Source organism: Enhydra lutris, unplaced genomic scaffold (genome assembly GCF_002288905.1).
Source record: "Enhydra lutris kenyoni isolate GAN:26980312 unplaced genomic scaffold, ASM228890v2 scaffoldscaffold77, whole genome shotgun sequence".
Classification (NCBI taxonomy): domain Eukaryota; kingdom Metazoa; phylum Chordata; class Mammalia; order Carnivora; family Mustelidae; genus Enhydra; species Enhydra lutris.
Genome location: NW_019154161.1, coordinates 3,111,780 through 3,127,313, shown reverse-complemented (window position 1 = coordinate 3,127,313; position 15,534 = coordinate 3,111,780). Strand labels below are relative to the sequence as shown.

At 54.9% G+C, this 15,534-nt stretch overlaps 2 protein-coding genes across 4 annotated transcripts in view; one reads left to right on the top strand and one right to left on the bottom strand.

Annotated features, from left to right (window-relative positions):
* Nucleotides 1-232: 232 nt before the first annotated feature.
* On the bottom strand, nucleotides 233-7,307 carry LOC111160762 (tubby like protein 2). Its single transcript, XM_022524100.1, has 13 exons — nucleotides 7,276-7,307; nucleotides 6,877-6,928; nucleotides 6,319-6,445; nucleotides 5,566-5,713; nucleotides 5,373-5,398; nucleotides 5,197-5,328; nucleotides 3,883-4,004; nucleotides 2,930-3,238; nucleotides 1,886-1,998; nucleotides 1,270-1,384; nucleotides 1,086-1,184; nucleotides 676-847; nucleotides 233-390 (listed from the first exon to the last, which is right to left on the bottom strand). The coding sequence occupies exons 1-13, from the start codon at nucleotides 7,305-7,307 to the stop codon at nucleotides 257-259; spliced, it is 1,581 nt and encodes a 526-aa protein (XP_022379808.1). The 3' UTR covers nucleotides 233-256.
* Nucleotides 7,308-8,410: 1,103 nt separating this feature from the next.
* The window catches only part of LOC111160667 (nucleobindin 1), a 19,845-nt gene continuing 12,721 nt past the window's right edge, over nucleotides 8,411-15,534 (top strand). The window contains exons 1-4 of one of the 3 annotated variants that reach the window (XM_022523931.1): nucleotides 8,411-8,645; nucleotides 9,048-9,187; nucleotides 11,941-12,048; nucleotides 14,314-14,446. In XM_022523931.1, the coding sequence (XP_022379639.1) occupies nucleotides 9,059-9,187; nucleotides 11,941-12,048; nucleotides 14,314-14,446 (370 nt within the window). In that variant the 5' untranslated portion in view covers nucleotides 8,411-8,645; nucleotides 9,048-9,058. Of the gene's footprint in view, nucleotides 8,646-9,047; nucleotides 9,218-11,940; nucleotides 12,049-14,313; nucleotides 14,447-15,534 lie in introns of all 3 variants that reach the window. The other 2 variants (XM_022523932.1, XM_022523930.1) reach the window with 2 other exon arrangements.

The following is a 15,534-nucleotide window of genomic DNA, read 5'->3' as shown; positions in this document are numbered from 1 at the left end:
AGATACCTTGATGTGACCCAGCTGACTTGTGCCTCCACACGCTTTTCTCCTTTGTAGCAAAGGAGCATTTTGATTTTTTGTTGCTGTTTAAGGCCCATCTCCCATGACTGTGAGTCCAGTGAAAGCACAGGACTGGGCACGCAGGCAGAGTAGGATGTGTTGGTTATGAGTAAGGTGGTGCAAAAGGAGGCACGCGGGGGCCCTTCCTCCAAATGAGCAGGCACAGAAGCTGGTGAGGGCATGACATTTCATTGCATTACTCACATGCCAGCTTGCCATCGAAACTGGACAAGCAGATGGCAAAGGCTTGGAGCGGGCAAAGTGGGAAGCGGAAATCCATGGTGAACGTGTCTGGGGCCACGCGGCCGAACTGGAGCACCAGGTAGTCGGCTGAGGAGGGAGTCAGGAACTAAGGAAACCTAGCCCCACTCCTCAACTTCCTTCTGCGGGTCTCTGAACTTCGAGATTACCACTTCTCAGAGGCTGTGCGACGCTCCCACTAAGCCCAGAAACCCTGAGGGCCGTTTAAACTGCAGTTCCCAAGAGGCTTTGCAATAACGCGGACCCTGCCCTGCCTAGAAAAACGCTCAAGGGCTGATGGGGGAAGTAGTTCTCGTCTGCTCATCCCTCGCCCTTCCCGCCCTGGCCCAGGTAAACCGGTTCCTAGGAGCTCACGGTCAACCGGATGCACGATCTGGAAGTTCTTGACCGAGGCCCGAGTGACTCGGCCGTGAAAATTGAGTACGTAGGCGCCGCTCTCGTCGCTCCACGACGGGGCTTTGTTTTGCAGCAGGACCAGCCCCTGACGGGCCCCCCGTTGGAGGCGACTCAGTAGCGACTCCTGTTCCTAGAAGATAAAGCAGGGGCGTGGTTAAGCTACCACCACTGAACTTTTTTTCTTGGGATGCAGATTTTGCGTCCCTAATCTCTCTTCCTTGAGAAACACGGAAATCTGACAAACGCCCTCTGGCTTCACATATGACCACCTGCAAGCCATGGGCCCCCTTCTCCCTTAGGACCTAGGGCAGATCCCCCAGGCCTTCCTCCCCGATTGACCCAGAAATTCCCAACCTTAACCAACTCACGTTTTGAGGTTGGACACTGATTCTCTGGTTCTGGGCATCGATTTCTGGAATGATCACAGTCATTTTCCGGGGCCCTCGGAATCCCAAGACGTTGGTCTCCTGGAGGTATTATGCTCCGGTTGGCCTGGCTCCTTCTCCCTCCCCACCGTCCTGCTTCATTCTCTCTTGTCTCCCAGACACTCACATAACACACAGCCCCCAGCTCCTCTCTGATCCGAGCGGTCTCCGGGATGAAATTCTTCCTTTCAGGATTCACCCCATTGTCAAAGATGGTGAACTTGGTGCCCAAGACATTAGATCTGCCCCCAGGAGGGGAGTGGTCAGAGTAAAAATAATTACTGTTTTGCTGTACATTAAGTGCTATCCCACATCGTGTCATCAACTCTTCCCATTAACCCTCTAGTTGGCACTTGGGTTCTACAGTCCCAGCCCCTTCTGTTTCTTTGATGAGCCATGATTTTTAGTCTCCTGCCTTTTAGGCGCCTTCTTCCCCCTAAAATACAAGAATACTGCACACCACAGCCCTGCTCTTTGGGAATTAGGAGTCCCACCCTCTTGCCACCCAATAAGTCAAACGTCTTAAACGTCAACCTCTGCTCCAAATCCTAGTTTTCTTATTTCCACCCCTGCTGGGGCTACCGCCTAAGATATACACAGCCCATCAATCTGTAAGAGGAAAGGTCCTAGAACAGGTGGAACTTGTGTTTGGTGGCCCGATTGTCCTCTCTCCCCCAACCCTCCCAGCACCCCCCCCGAGCCCTCCTGCCGCCTGTTTCCACACATATCAGGGCTCTGCCCACCTGACTTTGCCCACAAAGTTGTCCCCATCCCGAGACAGGTCTGTGGGGTCCAGGGAAATGAGGTAATTCGAGGTTTTGCTCCTTTTTCTCTTGCGCCCAGCCAGGAGGAAGTGCTGTGGGTAGGAAGAATGGCCCATCAGAATCAGTTTCTACTATCTGGCTAGGGTTAGGGGTCCAAGATTAAAAAAAAAAAAAAAAAAAAACCGTGTCCCCAAGGCAGAGGAGAGGGTAATAGAGCAAAAAGTATCTCGAGCCTTGCTCTGGAAGATGTGGTTCTCACTGAAGGAAGTCATCAGCTGGGTCCTGAAGGGGAGCTTCACATCTTAATACCCCCCTCATTCCTTCCGCCACTAGGTCCTGGGTCAGGGCTGAGCCCTGGCAGCGTTGAGCCTAACTGTGGCAGGCTGGGTGGCTTTGGAGACTAGGAAGGAGCCTCCAGCGGGACTTTGGTAGGCATTTCATCAGGCAAACGCAGGTCTAGCACTACTGAGTAGGGGGAAACCCTCCCTTTGGAAGACTGCCTTGAGGAGAGGCCGCCAAGCCGCTGCGGAGGGGGAAACTGACCAGTTGAGAGGGGCAAATTGGCCAGTTGAGAGGGGCGTGGTTTGGCTCTAGACTAGGCAATCCGCGAGGGGAGGGGCTTGGTTCCTAGGGGGTGGGACTTATCCCAGGATTGGGGAGGGGCCTGATAGATTAGAAGGTTCAGTGAGAGGCCGAATTTGGACAAACGCAATGGGGCCAACACTTCGAGAGGGTGTGTAAGGGGTAAGGTTTTAGACCCTCAGACGGCGTGGCCTGACTTTGAGAAAGGTGGGCCCATCTCAAGAGTGGACGAGGCTTAGTTACGGACTTGGTTAGGGCCTATGCTACCGCGAAAGCAGCCTAGTTCGGAGAACGGCAAGGTTTGGCGTTGGCGTTCAGAAGTCCTTGCTCAGTGTCATCATTGAGCAGGACCGGGATTCGTGGAAGTCTTGACCTCCCTCAGAAAGGGGCGGGACTTGCCCCTGGGAGGTGGGGCTTGCTGGAGAGGAGGCCAGACCGCACCTTCCGGCCATCGGCCGCCTCCTGGTAGAGATAGTAGAAAGGGAACATGCCCTTGTCTACGCCGCGCTTGTCGCGGCTGATGCGACACTGCATCGTGCGGCCGCGCAGCGCCGGCCGCAGCACATAAGCTTCCATGTCGTCTCCCAGCCGAGGGCCCGGCGCGCGGAGAGGCGCGCGGGGCGAGCTGCCCACATCACTGCTTCCCGCGCCGACCTCGCCTTCCGGGGTCTCGGACACCTCTTCGGCTGCCGGTGGGGAAGTCCTCACTGTAGACTCCGACTCCTCTTTCTTCCCTTCCAGGTCTTCGCCCTAGTCCACGCGCCATATTAAAATTGAGGCATGGTTTAGACCCACCTCCACCGCAGCCTTACCAACTGCTGATTGGCCATGCCGGCGCAGGGTTACGCCCTCTCCCAACCATGTTTTCTGCCTATTGGTCAAACATCTTAGCTACGTGCTGATTGGCCAGCACCTTCAAGGGGCCCACCTAGCCAAGCCTTCATCATCTGTTCATTGGTCACCACTAATAGCGACCCTCTGGAGCCACGCCCGCCCCATCTACAGATTGGAGAATCTCTTTGAAAGCACTGTCTGTTCCGCTAAAACCAGTGTTGTTTCGGTCTAGATCTAACATGGCTCAGATCTCTGCAGCTGAAACTGTCTTACTCACTCAGAGTGAGTGCCAACTGGCCCTTCCCCATCACTGATTCGCCCCCTCCAAAGCTCGCTGCCTTTCGGTGGGCTGGATTTTGATGTATGCTTACATCAATTTAAATCCTCCAGATTGACTTCATAAACGGTGCACACCCAGAGACACTGGTAGCCCAATCATAACAGGTTCCACCCACCAGCAAAAAGGGCCTCTGATTGGGCTGCAGAGTTTTAGACCCACCCTCTCTCGAGCTTGAGGCTAGCCCTCCGCTTACATCCTGATTGGCTGTGCCACCTCCTACCTTGTTGGAGGCCAAGTCTCCGCGTCCCAGGTCAGCATCCATGCCCCGGTTTGGTTGCGGACTGGGGGCCTCGTATTCATCTCCAACATCCTGGGGTTCACTCTCTTCCTCCGCACTGGCCCCTAAGGGGTGGAGAAAGCCAGAAAAAAAGACTGGTTCAGGGCACCTGGGTCCCAGGAGCTTAGGACCAGGTCAACAGTGCTGCTGGAAAAGGCCAGATATCCTGGGTTCCTGACCTCTCCATATTACTCATGCCAGATCCTCCAGCTCCCCCATGTGCACGGTGTCTACACTGGCTGAGAAGTCTCTCCCCTGGGTCTAAGGACAGGGGTGGGGTTAGAGTCCTCCCTTTACCTTGTCCCAAAGAGCGCATCCAAGAGATTGGCAACTAAAATGGGAGGGAGGAACGGGGTTTGGGGTGATAATCAAGGGCCCTGTTATTGAATCGCTGGTCATGTCATGAGAATAGAAGGAATTGTCATACAAGAAATAACAGTAACGAAGTACTGATGATGCTACAACATAGAGGGACATTAAAAACATGCTAATCAAAAGCAGCCAATCATGAAAGATCATATACTATGTTATTTTATTTCAAAAAGATGTCCAAACTGAGCGGGGGATGGGGTAACTGGGTGATGGGCATTAAGGAGGACACATGATGTGATGAGTATTGGGTGTTATACACAACTGATGAATTATTGAACTCTACATCTGAAACTAATAATGTACCATATATTGGCCAATTGAACTTAAATTTTGAAAAAAATGAATGAAGTGTCCAGAATAGGCAAATCTAAAGAGACAGTAAGTTAGTGGTTGCCTAGGGCTGGGAGAAATGAGATGTGGAGGGGAGGGTGTTGGGGGGGGGGTGGCGTCACTGCTAAAAGGTACAGGGTTTCCTTTGGGATAATGATAATGTTCTAAAGTTGATTGTGGTGATGGTTGCTCGTCTCTGTAAATATACTAGAAATCATGGAATTGTAAGCTTGAAATGAGTAAATTGTATGGTATGTGAAATATATTTCAATAAAACTGTTACAAGAGGGGCGCCTGGATGGCTCAGTCGTTAAGCGGCTGCCTTCAGCTCAGGTCATTGTCTCGGGGTCCTAGGATAAAGCCCAGCATTGGGCTCCCTGCTCAGCGGGAAGCCTGCTTTTCCCTCTCCCTCTCCCCCTGCTTGTGTTCCCTCCCTCACTGTGTGCTTCTCTCTCTGTGTATCAAATAAATAAAATCTTAAAAAACAAAACTGTTACAAGAAAGGGGGCCATATGGACCAGGGAACCGGATTCCACCCAGTGTCCCCGAAATTACCAGGTCGTTGGTGGGCTGGCCAACCCCTGCGTCGAGTCCCTGGAGGCTCTTTATAAGGAGGTGGAGAAGCGGGGACATCCTCCACGGAAACTTCCTCCAACTCTGGATCAGAACTGTCTGGCAGCCAGGAGAAGGAAAGGGACTAGAGATCAGGATTTCAGGAGGTTGGGGAGGTGGAAAAGGGGCCTGGAGATTGAGATTCCTGAGTGTTGGAGAAGGAGTAGTTTCAGGATCTGGATTCCTTGGTGTGAGGGATGACAGGGCCCCTGGGGTCCTGGACTCCTGGCTTCTTTGGAGAGCAAGGATTGAGATTCCAGACTCCTGGATTCTGGTGGGAGTGTAGTTCTAGGGTATAGGCGGCCCAAGGACTCGAGATTACCTCCTTCTGTCGGCGATGCCAGTGGGCCACGCTCACCGCTGCCATCTCCACCGCAGCTCATGATGCCCAGGGCACTGTGGACACCAGAGCGCAGGTGTGCCTCTAGCACGTTTTCCTGGAGGAAAGGGTTCCCAAGGCCTGGGAGAAGGTGCAGCGAGGCCCATTAACACTATGTACAAATTCCAGTCCTCTGCGAAGATCCGCTCTCTCAATGACTCCCAGACCGCCCTGAGTGACTCCCTGCGTGACCGCCCAAACCCCGGAGACCCATGCAGAACGCAAAGTCCATCCTAAGGCTCAAGCAAGCACATCCCTGCGGCTAACTCCGTGCCTGCACAATCGCACACGCAGCTCTCGGTCTCTCCAGGACCTGTCTTGAAATGATCCAGGCCTCGGCCCCCACCCGCCCCCGGGGCTTTGTTAATTCCAGCCTCCACTCTCCGGAATTGAGTCCCTGCCTTTCTGCCTTTTCCAGGGCTGCCCCCGCCCCCGCCCCCGCCGGGATACAGCCCCGGCTCTCGCGCCCCACCCTCTAGTTGCACCGGGCTCCGCCCCTGCGCTCTCCTTGCTCCGCCCCTGAGCTCTCCCGGGTCCTGCTCCCCGGTGCCCGAGGGCCCGGTACGGGTCTCATCAGGACTCCGCTTGGACCCTCCCTTCTCGGCCCTTGGGGGCCCGGTCCCAAACTCCCGCAGACCCCTCCCTCTGGGCCTAGGCTCCTGCCCGACACTAGAACTTTTCCTCACCGCTGTCACCCGCGAGGCGCTCCTCCCGTCGCCATGGTCGCCGGGGCCACAGGGAAGCGTCGGGATTGGCCTGAACCATGAGGGGCTCTTGGCGCTTCCGCCGCTGCTTCTTCTCAAAGAGCCGTCTCTGCCGAGTGTAAAACGGGGGTGTGGGGCCAGGAACCGAACGGGAAGACGGGGCGAAGGAGGGCCTGGGGTAAGGGGAGGCATGCCTGGAGGGGAGTCCTGGAGTCCAGGCTCTCAGTCCCTCATCTCCTATTTCCTTGGATCCAGGAGTCCTGGCACCCCGTCAGGTCCCCCAGGACCTAGAAGTCCTGCCCTCCAGAACCCTTGTTCCTTAGAAACGTTGCATTCTCATCACCAAGGTCTGCTTCTTTAGGATCTCCAATTCCTATTTTTTCATTTCCCAGTTGCAGACTTGAGGCTCGGAGAGAGCCAAGGAGGGCCAGGAGTCCCAGAACAAGTCCTGGGGTGGTGCTCCTGGAAGCTTTGGAAGACCGAAGGGTGGGGGTGCGGGATGGGGGGCTTGGGGGGTGTCAGGACTCCTTGGCATAGTACCTGCTGTTCCAGCTTCTGCAGCCTCATGGCGATGAGCTCATCCCCCAGCACCCTGAGAGAGGTGCAGGCTCATGGTGATAACAAGCAGGGCACCCCAGCTGCCCCAAAGCCCCTCCTTCCCTTTCTTCTTGCCCAACTTCGGGTTCTGAGCACTCATGAGGTCACAGAAGGAGCAGAACCTCAGTCTGTCCCACCAGTTCTGAAACTCTTTTTCTCCAGCACTGGCCTGTCTAGAATGCAGGATGCAGGAGTCCAGACCCCCAGCCCCTTACTGCGAGGCTGACGGTGCTGAACTTGCAAACATGGTCATAAAGCCATGAAGTGAGTGTGGGCATAATCAAACCTTAAGCCCTCCTGCACCCCCATTTCCATCCTTGCCCATCCTGTTGCCCCACTCACTCTTTCTTCCATGTGTCATTCTCCTGAGACATTCTGGAGAAGCAAGAATGAAGAATCAGGACACAGACCCAAGATCCCAGTGGACTCCACCCTCCAAGACCTGATCTTAAGCTTTAAAATTTTCTCCTGGACCCAAGCAGCCTGAATTCTAGCACCTCCTCCATCAGGGATCCAGCAGCCTGTTTCCAGCTTTCATGACTTTGATGGGCCCAGGAATCCAGTTCTCTCTCCCTCCAAATAGCTAACTCTCCTTTATGCAGGCATGGGAACTTAGGACTCTTGGCCCCAAACACTCGACCCCTGTTGACCCCAGGTGGCCAGCACCCACCTGTCTGGGATGGGGCAGCTCATCTCCTTGTGCCTGCGGAGGCTTTTCACATTCACACTTTGGTACCTTGCCTCTCTGGCCAATTTCTAAACATACCTAACTCTCTCTTTAGCTGGGGACCTAATCTCTGGGTCTCTGGGAATTAAGCAGGCAAAGAGGGCTCAGAGTGGGGGGGGGGATTCCCACTGGGACCTGTCCTTATCCCCTCTCTCCTGGCCCCTCACACTCCACTTCCAACAAAGCAATGACCCTTGACCTCCACTGCAACTAGGCAACCCTGCTCCGGGGTTCTGAAATGGAAGGGCGTGGAAGGTGTTCCTTAAAGGGACCCAAGAGAGCCGGCATCTCTGGGTAGCTCTACTACACACGTGTGTGTGTGTGTGTGTGTGCGCGCACACAACACGCGCATGTGTATATATGCACACACGTATGTGTGCATGCATGTGTACATACGTATGTGTATACGCATATACATATGTATACGTATATGTATATACATGTGTATATGGGGTATACATGTATGTGTCTTATATTAGATGTACATGGCTTATTATTAGATATATATATATCTCTATCTATCTCATATATTATATGTTAGAAATTTATAAGATGACTTGTGCCAATTGCTACCGATCTGTAACTCGCAGCCACTTCTTGTGGAAAAACAGATGCGGAAAACCACAACTGCCAGGAGGCGGAGGCAGGCGCCTCCCGGCCAGCGGAAGTGGCCTCATTTTCCCCTGCCTGCAGGGAATTGTAGTTCTCTTCGAAAGCCTCCACTCTCCTTTCGCCTGAAAGACAGGAAATGAGGCGTCTAGAGTTAGAGCTTCCGAGAAGGGAGGCGAGGCTTTCGAGAACAGACGAGCGACTTCGGCAAGGGGCGGGCCGCTAGACAGGGACCTGGGGACCTGGAGCCAACGCGGACCAATCAGACCTCTGAGGGCGGGTCCTCTGCGGGAAAGTGGGCGGGGCCTCGGGGGGAAATCACCCGAACGCGCCGGAGGTCTCAGCCCGGGAAAACGCCCTCTGCGCGGAAGGAAAGGTGAGGGGTTGGGGGGTCCTAGTTTGGGTCCTGGGGAGGAGCGGTGAAGGGGACCAGAGGGCTGGAAAACTGGGTCCCGGGGGGAATGGACTGGGCACCAGTATTTCTAGATCCTGGCGGAGATGGAGGCTGGGGGCCTGGACCTTTGGTTCTGGGGAAAAGGGGTTGAGATCTCGGATTCCTGAGTCTGAGCGAAGAGACTGGGTGCTGGGAGCCAGGACTTCTGGGTCTCAGGAAGGAAGAGCTGGAGGTGCGGAATCCTGTGTCCCCGGAAACGAGACGCTTTGAGTCTTGACTCTTAGAAAGGGGATGGGGGCTGGAGGCTGGAAGCCCAGACTCCTGGGTCCATGGGAGTCCTGTCTGACTTGGGACAGACATTATCCACCTTTCTGCCCCCCACAGGCCACGCCACCATGACTTCCTCTGGGCCCCGCGCAGCCCTCCTTCTCCTGTTGCCACCGCTGCTGCTGCTGCGCGCTGTCGTGGCCTTGCCCCTGGAGCGGGGGACGCCCAAGCAGGAGAGCCCTGCGACCGAGAGCCCCGTGAGTGGCCCTGCCCTGCTCTCCAGCCAGGTGTTTGCAAGTGGTACTACAATCCCGCGGATCCGCGTCGCCCCTGGGTGGATACTTCCCCCACGGCCGCGGCTCGGAGTTTGCCTGCCATTCTTTGCCGTCCCGGGGCTTTGACGTGGTGAAAAACTCGGGGCGAGTATACGTGTGTATGTGCATATTTCTAAGTCCCTGCTCTGAGGCGTGGGGGAGATGAGGTCAGATTTTAAGTGACAAATCTGCATTACCCCCTTATGTTTTAAGCGCCACCCCCAAGAAGGAATCCGAAAAAAAGAACTACATTTCCCAGTAACACCTAGGGCAGGTGGAGTTCCTTAACTGGGGTGTGCTGGCTTTCTGGAGCTCGTGGGAGTTGTTAAAGCTATGAAGGTAGTCCCCACATGTGTTTATCAGATGCTGTGAAATCTTCGGTCTTAGGGAATTTGAGACTCCCAAGGCCCAGGCGCTGATTTCTGGCCTGACTTCTCCTACAGCCTTCATCAGTAAGGGGCATGTCACTGTGTCTGGAAGGGATGGTTCCATGCTCCTGTGTGGCGGTCCCACCTTGTGAGCTAGGCCTGTGCTTGGTGACATCTTTGCAGGCGCAGAAGTCACTTCTAAGTCCCTTTCCCTTCATTCTTCCCACACATTTTTTTTTTTAAGTTTTTTTTTAAATTTATTTGACAGATCACAAGTAGGCAGAGAGGCAGGCAGAGAGAGACAGGAGGAGGAGGCAGGCTCCCTGCTGAGCAGAGAGCCCGATGCGGGACTCGATCCCAGGACCCTGAGATCACGACCTGAGCCGAAGGCAGAGGCTTTAACCACTGAACCACCCAGGCGCCCAATCCCACACATTTCTTGAGAGTGGACACCAGGGTGATGGTCAGAGAGGAAGGATTGTGAGCTGAAATGCAAAATGCAAGGAAGGGCATTCCAGGCAGGGGGAACAGCCTGGGCCAAAACGGTGTGGTGTGGAGAGCAGAGTGAGTAGAGAGACATGGAGGTGGCCAGTGGGACTGGAGCAGAATGGGGAGGGGGTAGGTCACGTGGGGCCTCAGTGGGGGCTCCCAACCTTACTTCACAGGTGAGGCTGAGGCACAAGAGGGTTTAAGTAACTTGCCTAAGGACTGAGGTTTCTAGGTATAGCAAATAAAAACACAAGACGCGCAGTTAAAATTGAATTTCAGACAAGCATGAATAATGTTGCGTATAAGTAAACTCTTGCAGTATATTTATAAGTTATTTGTTGTTTATCAGAAATTCAAAGTGAACTAGGCATTCTAGCTGTCCTAACAAGGTCACCTAGCTAGTAATTGGCAGCCAGCCCATTGGCTAAACAAAAATGTCCACATCTTGGGGCACCTGGCTGGCTTAGTCTGTAGGGCATATGACTCTTGATCTCGGGGCTCTGAATTCGAGTCCCACACTGTGGTGTAGAGATTACTAAAAATAGAATAGAATAGAACAAAACAGATAAATTAACTTAAAAAAAATGATGTCAACACCTTAATTCCCAGAACCTGTGACTATCTTACCTTACAGGGCAAAAGAGTGTTTGCAGGTGTGATTGAGACAAGGCTCTTGAGATGGAAGGAAAAGTTAGCCTGTGTTATCCAGGTGGGCCCGACGTAAACACAAGTGTTCTCTATAAGAGGGAAGCAGGAAGGTCAAAGTCAGAGGTGATAGGATGACGTAAGCAGAGGTCACAGTGACGCAGAGTCATGTGGCAAGGAACACGGGTAATCTCAAGCAGCTGGAAAAGGCAAGGAAACAGATTCTCCCTTAGGGCTTCCAGAATGAACTCAGCCCTGTCCTGTTCTGGGCTTCTGACCTTCAGAACGCTAAGGGAATACATTTGGGTTGCTGTCAGCTAGTGGGAAGTCGGTATACCCACAGGGGCCTGGCTGAGCCATCAGGTTATCCGGCTCCTACCGTGTGCTCGCGACTTACGAAATGATAGCAGTAATAGATCGAGCATCATGCCAGGCCCTTCATCTCGTGTACTTTCCACCATGGCGCTGAGAAGCAGGGAATTTATTGCCTATTTTATTTTATTTTTTATGATTTTATTTATTTGTCACAGGAAGAGAGAGACTCAGAGAGAGAGAGCGCTAGCAGGGGGAGCCGCAGGCAGAGGGAGAAGCAGGCTTCCGGCTGAGCAAGGAGCCTGATGCAGGATTCGATCCCAGGACCCCAGGATCAGGACTCCAGCCGAAGGCAGATGCTTAATGGGCCGAGCCACCTAGGCGTGCCACCCACCTACACACGCCAGTCTGGGTCCAGGAGCATAGGGATTTTTATCTGTCTTGGTCACTTGCCGAGTCCCCTAGCAGAGCAGCTAGTGCACGGTAGGAGCGCGGGGATTGCCTGATGAACGATGGGTGAGGGTATGTTTCACGGCTCACCAGCAAATACTGGTGTGTCCACCCTGAGCACCCGCTCCATGTGCGGCATCGGGCTGGGTGTCTGTCTCCCCGTGTGATGTCTACTTTGTCTACATCAATGGCCTGGGAGGAGACAAGTGCCGATGCCCAGGGGATCAGCCTGGTCTTACGGAGCAGCTGGGGATCAGAACCGGGGCCACCTGGCTCTAGAAGCTTTGTCCCATGGGGCAGGCCTGCCTCTTGCTCCCAGCACGGGGCCTCGGGGTCCTTCAGCCGGCGCCCAGGGATGTGGGCCCTGGCTCCTAGGCTCGGGGAGAACGGGGGGTGGGGGGCTGGGCGCTATGTTCATCCCTGTCCCCTCAGGACACCGGCCTGTACTACCACCGGTACCTCCAGGAAGTCATCAACGTGCTGGAGACGGACGGGCATTTCCGCGAGAAGCTACAGGCTGCGAACGCCGAGGACATCAAGGTTCGGCGGGGCGCGGGCCAGGTGGGCGGGAACGAGGGGCGCGTGCTCGGAGGACCGGCCTGTTGCTCTACCCTTCCATGCTGTGTGACCGCCCCGCGCCGTGCCTCAGTTTCCCCATCTGCAAAGCGGGCGCGCTAGCCGAGTCTGCATTACAGGGTTCAGCTTAGGATCATCAGAGGTGAGATGCGTCAAGGATGGAGACGCACAGGGTGGCGGTCCTCGCACCTGCCGTGCACGTGCAGGTCCCCCGAGGGCCAGGCTAGTGTGTCCTGCTCAGGAAGAATTCAAGACAGAGGAGATGCAGTTGCGGCTCGCCTCCCCTCTAGCTCATGTTGGGCCTCCATAGGGGCCGAGATAGTCGTCATTTTATGAAGGGGGACATGGAGGCCCTCGTGGCAGTGTTTGTCATCCATATAGGCTCTGTGTCCCCGCAGGGCTGGCTGATGGCGGCCTCCCCCTCCACAAGGAGATGGGCCTGACTGGCCCCCTTTCCTCCTCCCCGCCCCACCGCACGCAGACCCCCACCCCATTCAGGTGCTTGTGGGCATGCCCCACCTAGAGGGGCCTCCTTGAGTCTCTAAACACCTTGGTCCCAGAGAGGACCCAGGTGGCCCTCTTCCCCCAAAGCCTCCCGGCATTTCTGGGGCTCCCATGTCTCCCCATCTACCTGGCCACCAGTGAAGGACCAGCAGAGCCAGAGACCCTAGAGGCTCAACCCCTCCCACTGCCCAGCCGGGATAACCTCAGGGGCAGCCGCCCCAAACCCTGCCAGGGTTCAAGGTCATATCAGTGGGAAATGACCTTGGAAACAGAAGGGCCAGTGAAGCAGGCAGGGTGTGGAGATCGACAGTGCCCAGGTACAGTGTACAATCCCAGCACCTCCTCATGTGCTCCAGGCTGAGCAGCCGCACACTCTGGGCCCTGGTGTCTTTCTCAGAAACCGGGGGGCCTGATGCAACACTTTCTGGGATGTGAGAGGTGTGGGTTGGCAAAGATCCCCGCCTCAGGGCTTGCTCTGGCGTATTGTGAGGCCACGGTGATGTCAGTCGTCATCCTTGGTAGTGGCAGTAATGTCCGCTCGAGCAGGAAAAGAATGTGGGGAGACACGACACCGACCTGGGATCCAGTGGCTTCTGCGCCTCAGTTTACCCACCTGTAAAATGGGGCTGTGGGCAGGATTAGAGAACAGACCCAGGGAGTCCAGCGCAGGGCTTGGCCCAGAGTAAATGCTTGACTGGTTGGGGTGAATGGGGCTGTCTCCATGGTCACCGTGTCCTGTTGCCTCTCAAGGGCCATGGGACCTGTGGGCTGGGGAACCCCAGTGTGAGTCTCAAGTGACCGAAAAAGCAGCCTGAGTGATGACAGATAGCAGAGGGCCCTGGGCGGGCCTCAGGAGGGCACAGTCTCCCATGACAAGTGAGAGAGGACTTCTGGAGCAGGTGTGCCCCTTGCCCAAGTGAAGTTTGAAGTCTGAGTGGGGATGTCCGTGTTGTAGAAGTTGTTGCGGGGTGTGTGTGTGTGTGTGTATAGGGGAGTGAAGGCATGGCATTTCAGACAGCGGGAACTGTGTGTATAAACAAAGCATCTGGTACCTTCCACTGTCTCCCCGTGGTTCATGATCACTGCCACAAAGACAGGGGCGATGGGGCTGGAGAGGTGGATGCGTGTGGGGTCCCGGGTACCAGCCACAGGGATTCTGTCCTGGGGGCCCTGGGGAGCCGTGGGGGCTGTGAGCAGGAGAGGGGTGGGGTCAGCTCTGAGCAACAAACAGAATCTGAAGTGACAGGAGGGGCAGCCCAGGGAAGGCACCCCAGGGAGGGGGGCGGGGAGTTGCCCGGAGGATCTTTCCAAGGGAGAGGCCGTGTGCTTTGAGTATCTAAGGGCAGTGAGGATCTGCTTAGTCCTAGAAAGGGGGTGGCAGGAGAGAATCCTAGGCAGAGGGACCAACCAGCATGTGCAAAGCCCAGGAGGGGGGAAAGAGCCTTGAGCGTGGAGGCTGATGCCCAGTTAGTGCTGCTGGAACCAAGTGTGATTTGATGGATGGAGGGACTCGGGGCTCCCGAGGTGGGCAGGGCCTCAGACACTAGGCTGCAGGGCTGGACCTGGCCTCGGAGGCTTGGGGACCCAGTGGGCCAAGGGTCTGTAAGCTTTCCAGGCTTCACAAACCTGGTAGAAGGTTCCAGGGAGGGCAGAGAAAGGACGAGGCTGCCCCGTGCACCCCCTCCAGGGCCCCCAGCCTGACCAGTGTCCCCTCCACCCGGGCAGAGTGGGAAGCTGAGCCGGGAGCTGGACTTTGTCAGCCACCATGTCCGCACCAAGCTGGACGAGCTCAAGAGGCAGGAGGTGTCTCGGCTACGGATGCTACTCAAGGCCAAGATGGACGCGGAGCAGGAGCCCAGTAAGCGGGGGGGGGGGGGGGGGGACGGCCTCCCTCCTAGGGACTCACCACCCCCCCACCCCACCCCTGTCCACCACCTAAGATGTGCATAGAAGATTGACCGAGTTTTCTTTCTAGAACAATCTACCATTAACATGACTGGTTGGTGGTTCGTTTTTTGCTTCTCCGTTTCATTTTTTACATTTTTATTTTTAAAAACCATTTTCATTTAAAATATTGATATAGGGGTGCCTGCGTGGCTCATTCGGTTAAGCGTCTGGATTTGCCTGTTCTTGGGCACTCCAGATAAATGGAGCCCTACCGTCTGTGACCTTTTGTGTCTGGATCCTTTCACTTCTAATGTTTTCAAGGTTCATCCAAAATGTAACGTGTGTCAGCAACTTCCTTTTTAGGGCCAAGTACTATTCCAGTGTACAGATACACCCCATTGGGTTTATCGACTCATCGGTTGATGGATATCTGGGTTGTCTGTACCCTTTGGCTACTATGGACCGTGGTGGTATATATATTTTCTAATTTCTAAAAAAATTTTTTAAAGATTTATTTATTAGAGGCAAAGAGAGAACGAGCCATGGGGAGGGGTAGAGGGAGAGGGGGAGAGAAGCAGACTCCCCGCTGAGCAGGGAGCCGAATGTGGGACTCGATCCCAGGACCCGGAGATCATGACTGGAGCTGAAGGCAGATGCTGAACCGACTAAGCCACCCAGGCGCCCCCCCACGGTGTTACACTTCCTGTGGCTCTGTGGTATAGTCTGGTATGGGGCGTGACCACATGTAAGGACACGCCGGCTTTCTTAAGATGGACCCATGGCTCGCCTTTTTATCTCTGGACATCCTGTGAGGCTCCCATGTTATGGAAGGGGGCGCTGAGCCTTGGTGGGTGGTGTTGACGGTCAGTAGGAGAGCTGGGCTTTGTTTTCATTTCTTTCTTTCTTTTTTTTTTTTTTTTTTAAGATTTATTTATTTATTTGACAGAGAGAGATCACAAGTAGGCAGAGAGGCAGGCAGAGAGAGAGAGAGGAGGAAGCAGGTTCCCCGCCCAGCAGAGAGCCCGATGTGGGACTCTATCCCAGGACCCTGAGATCATG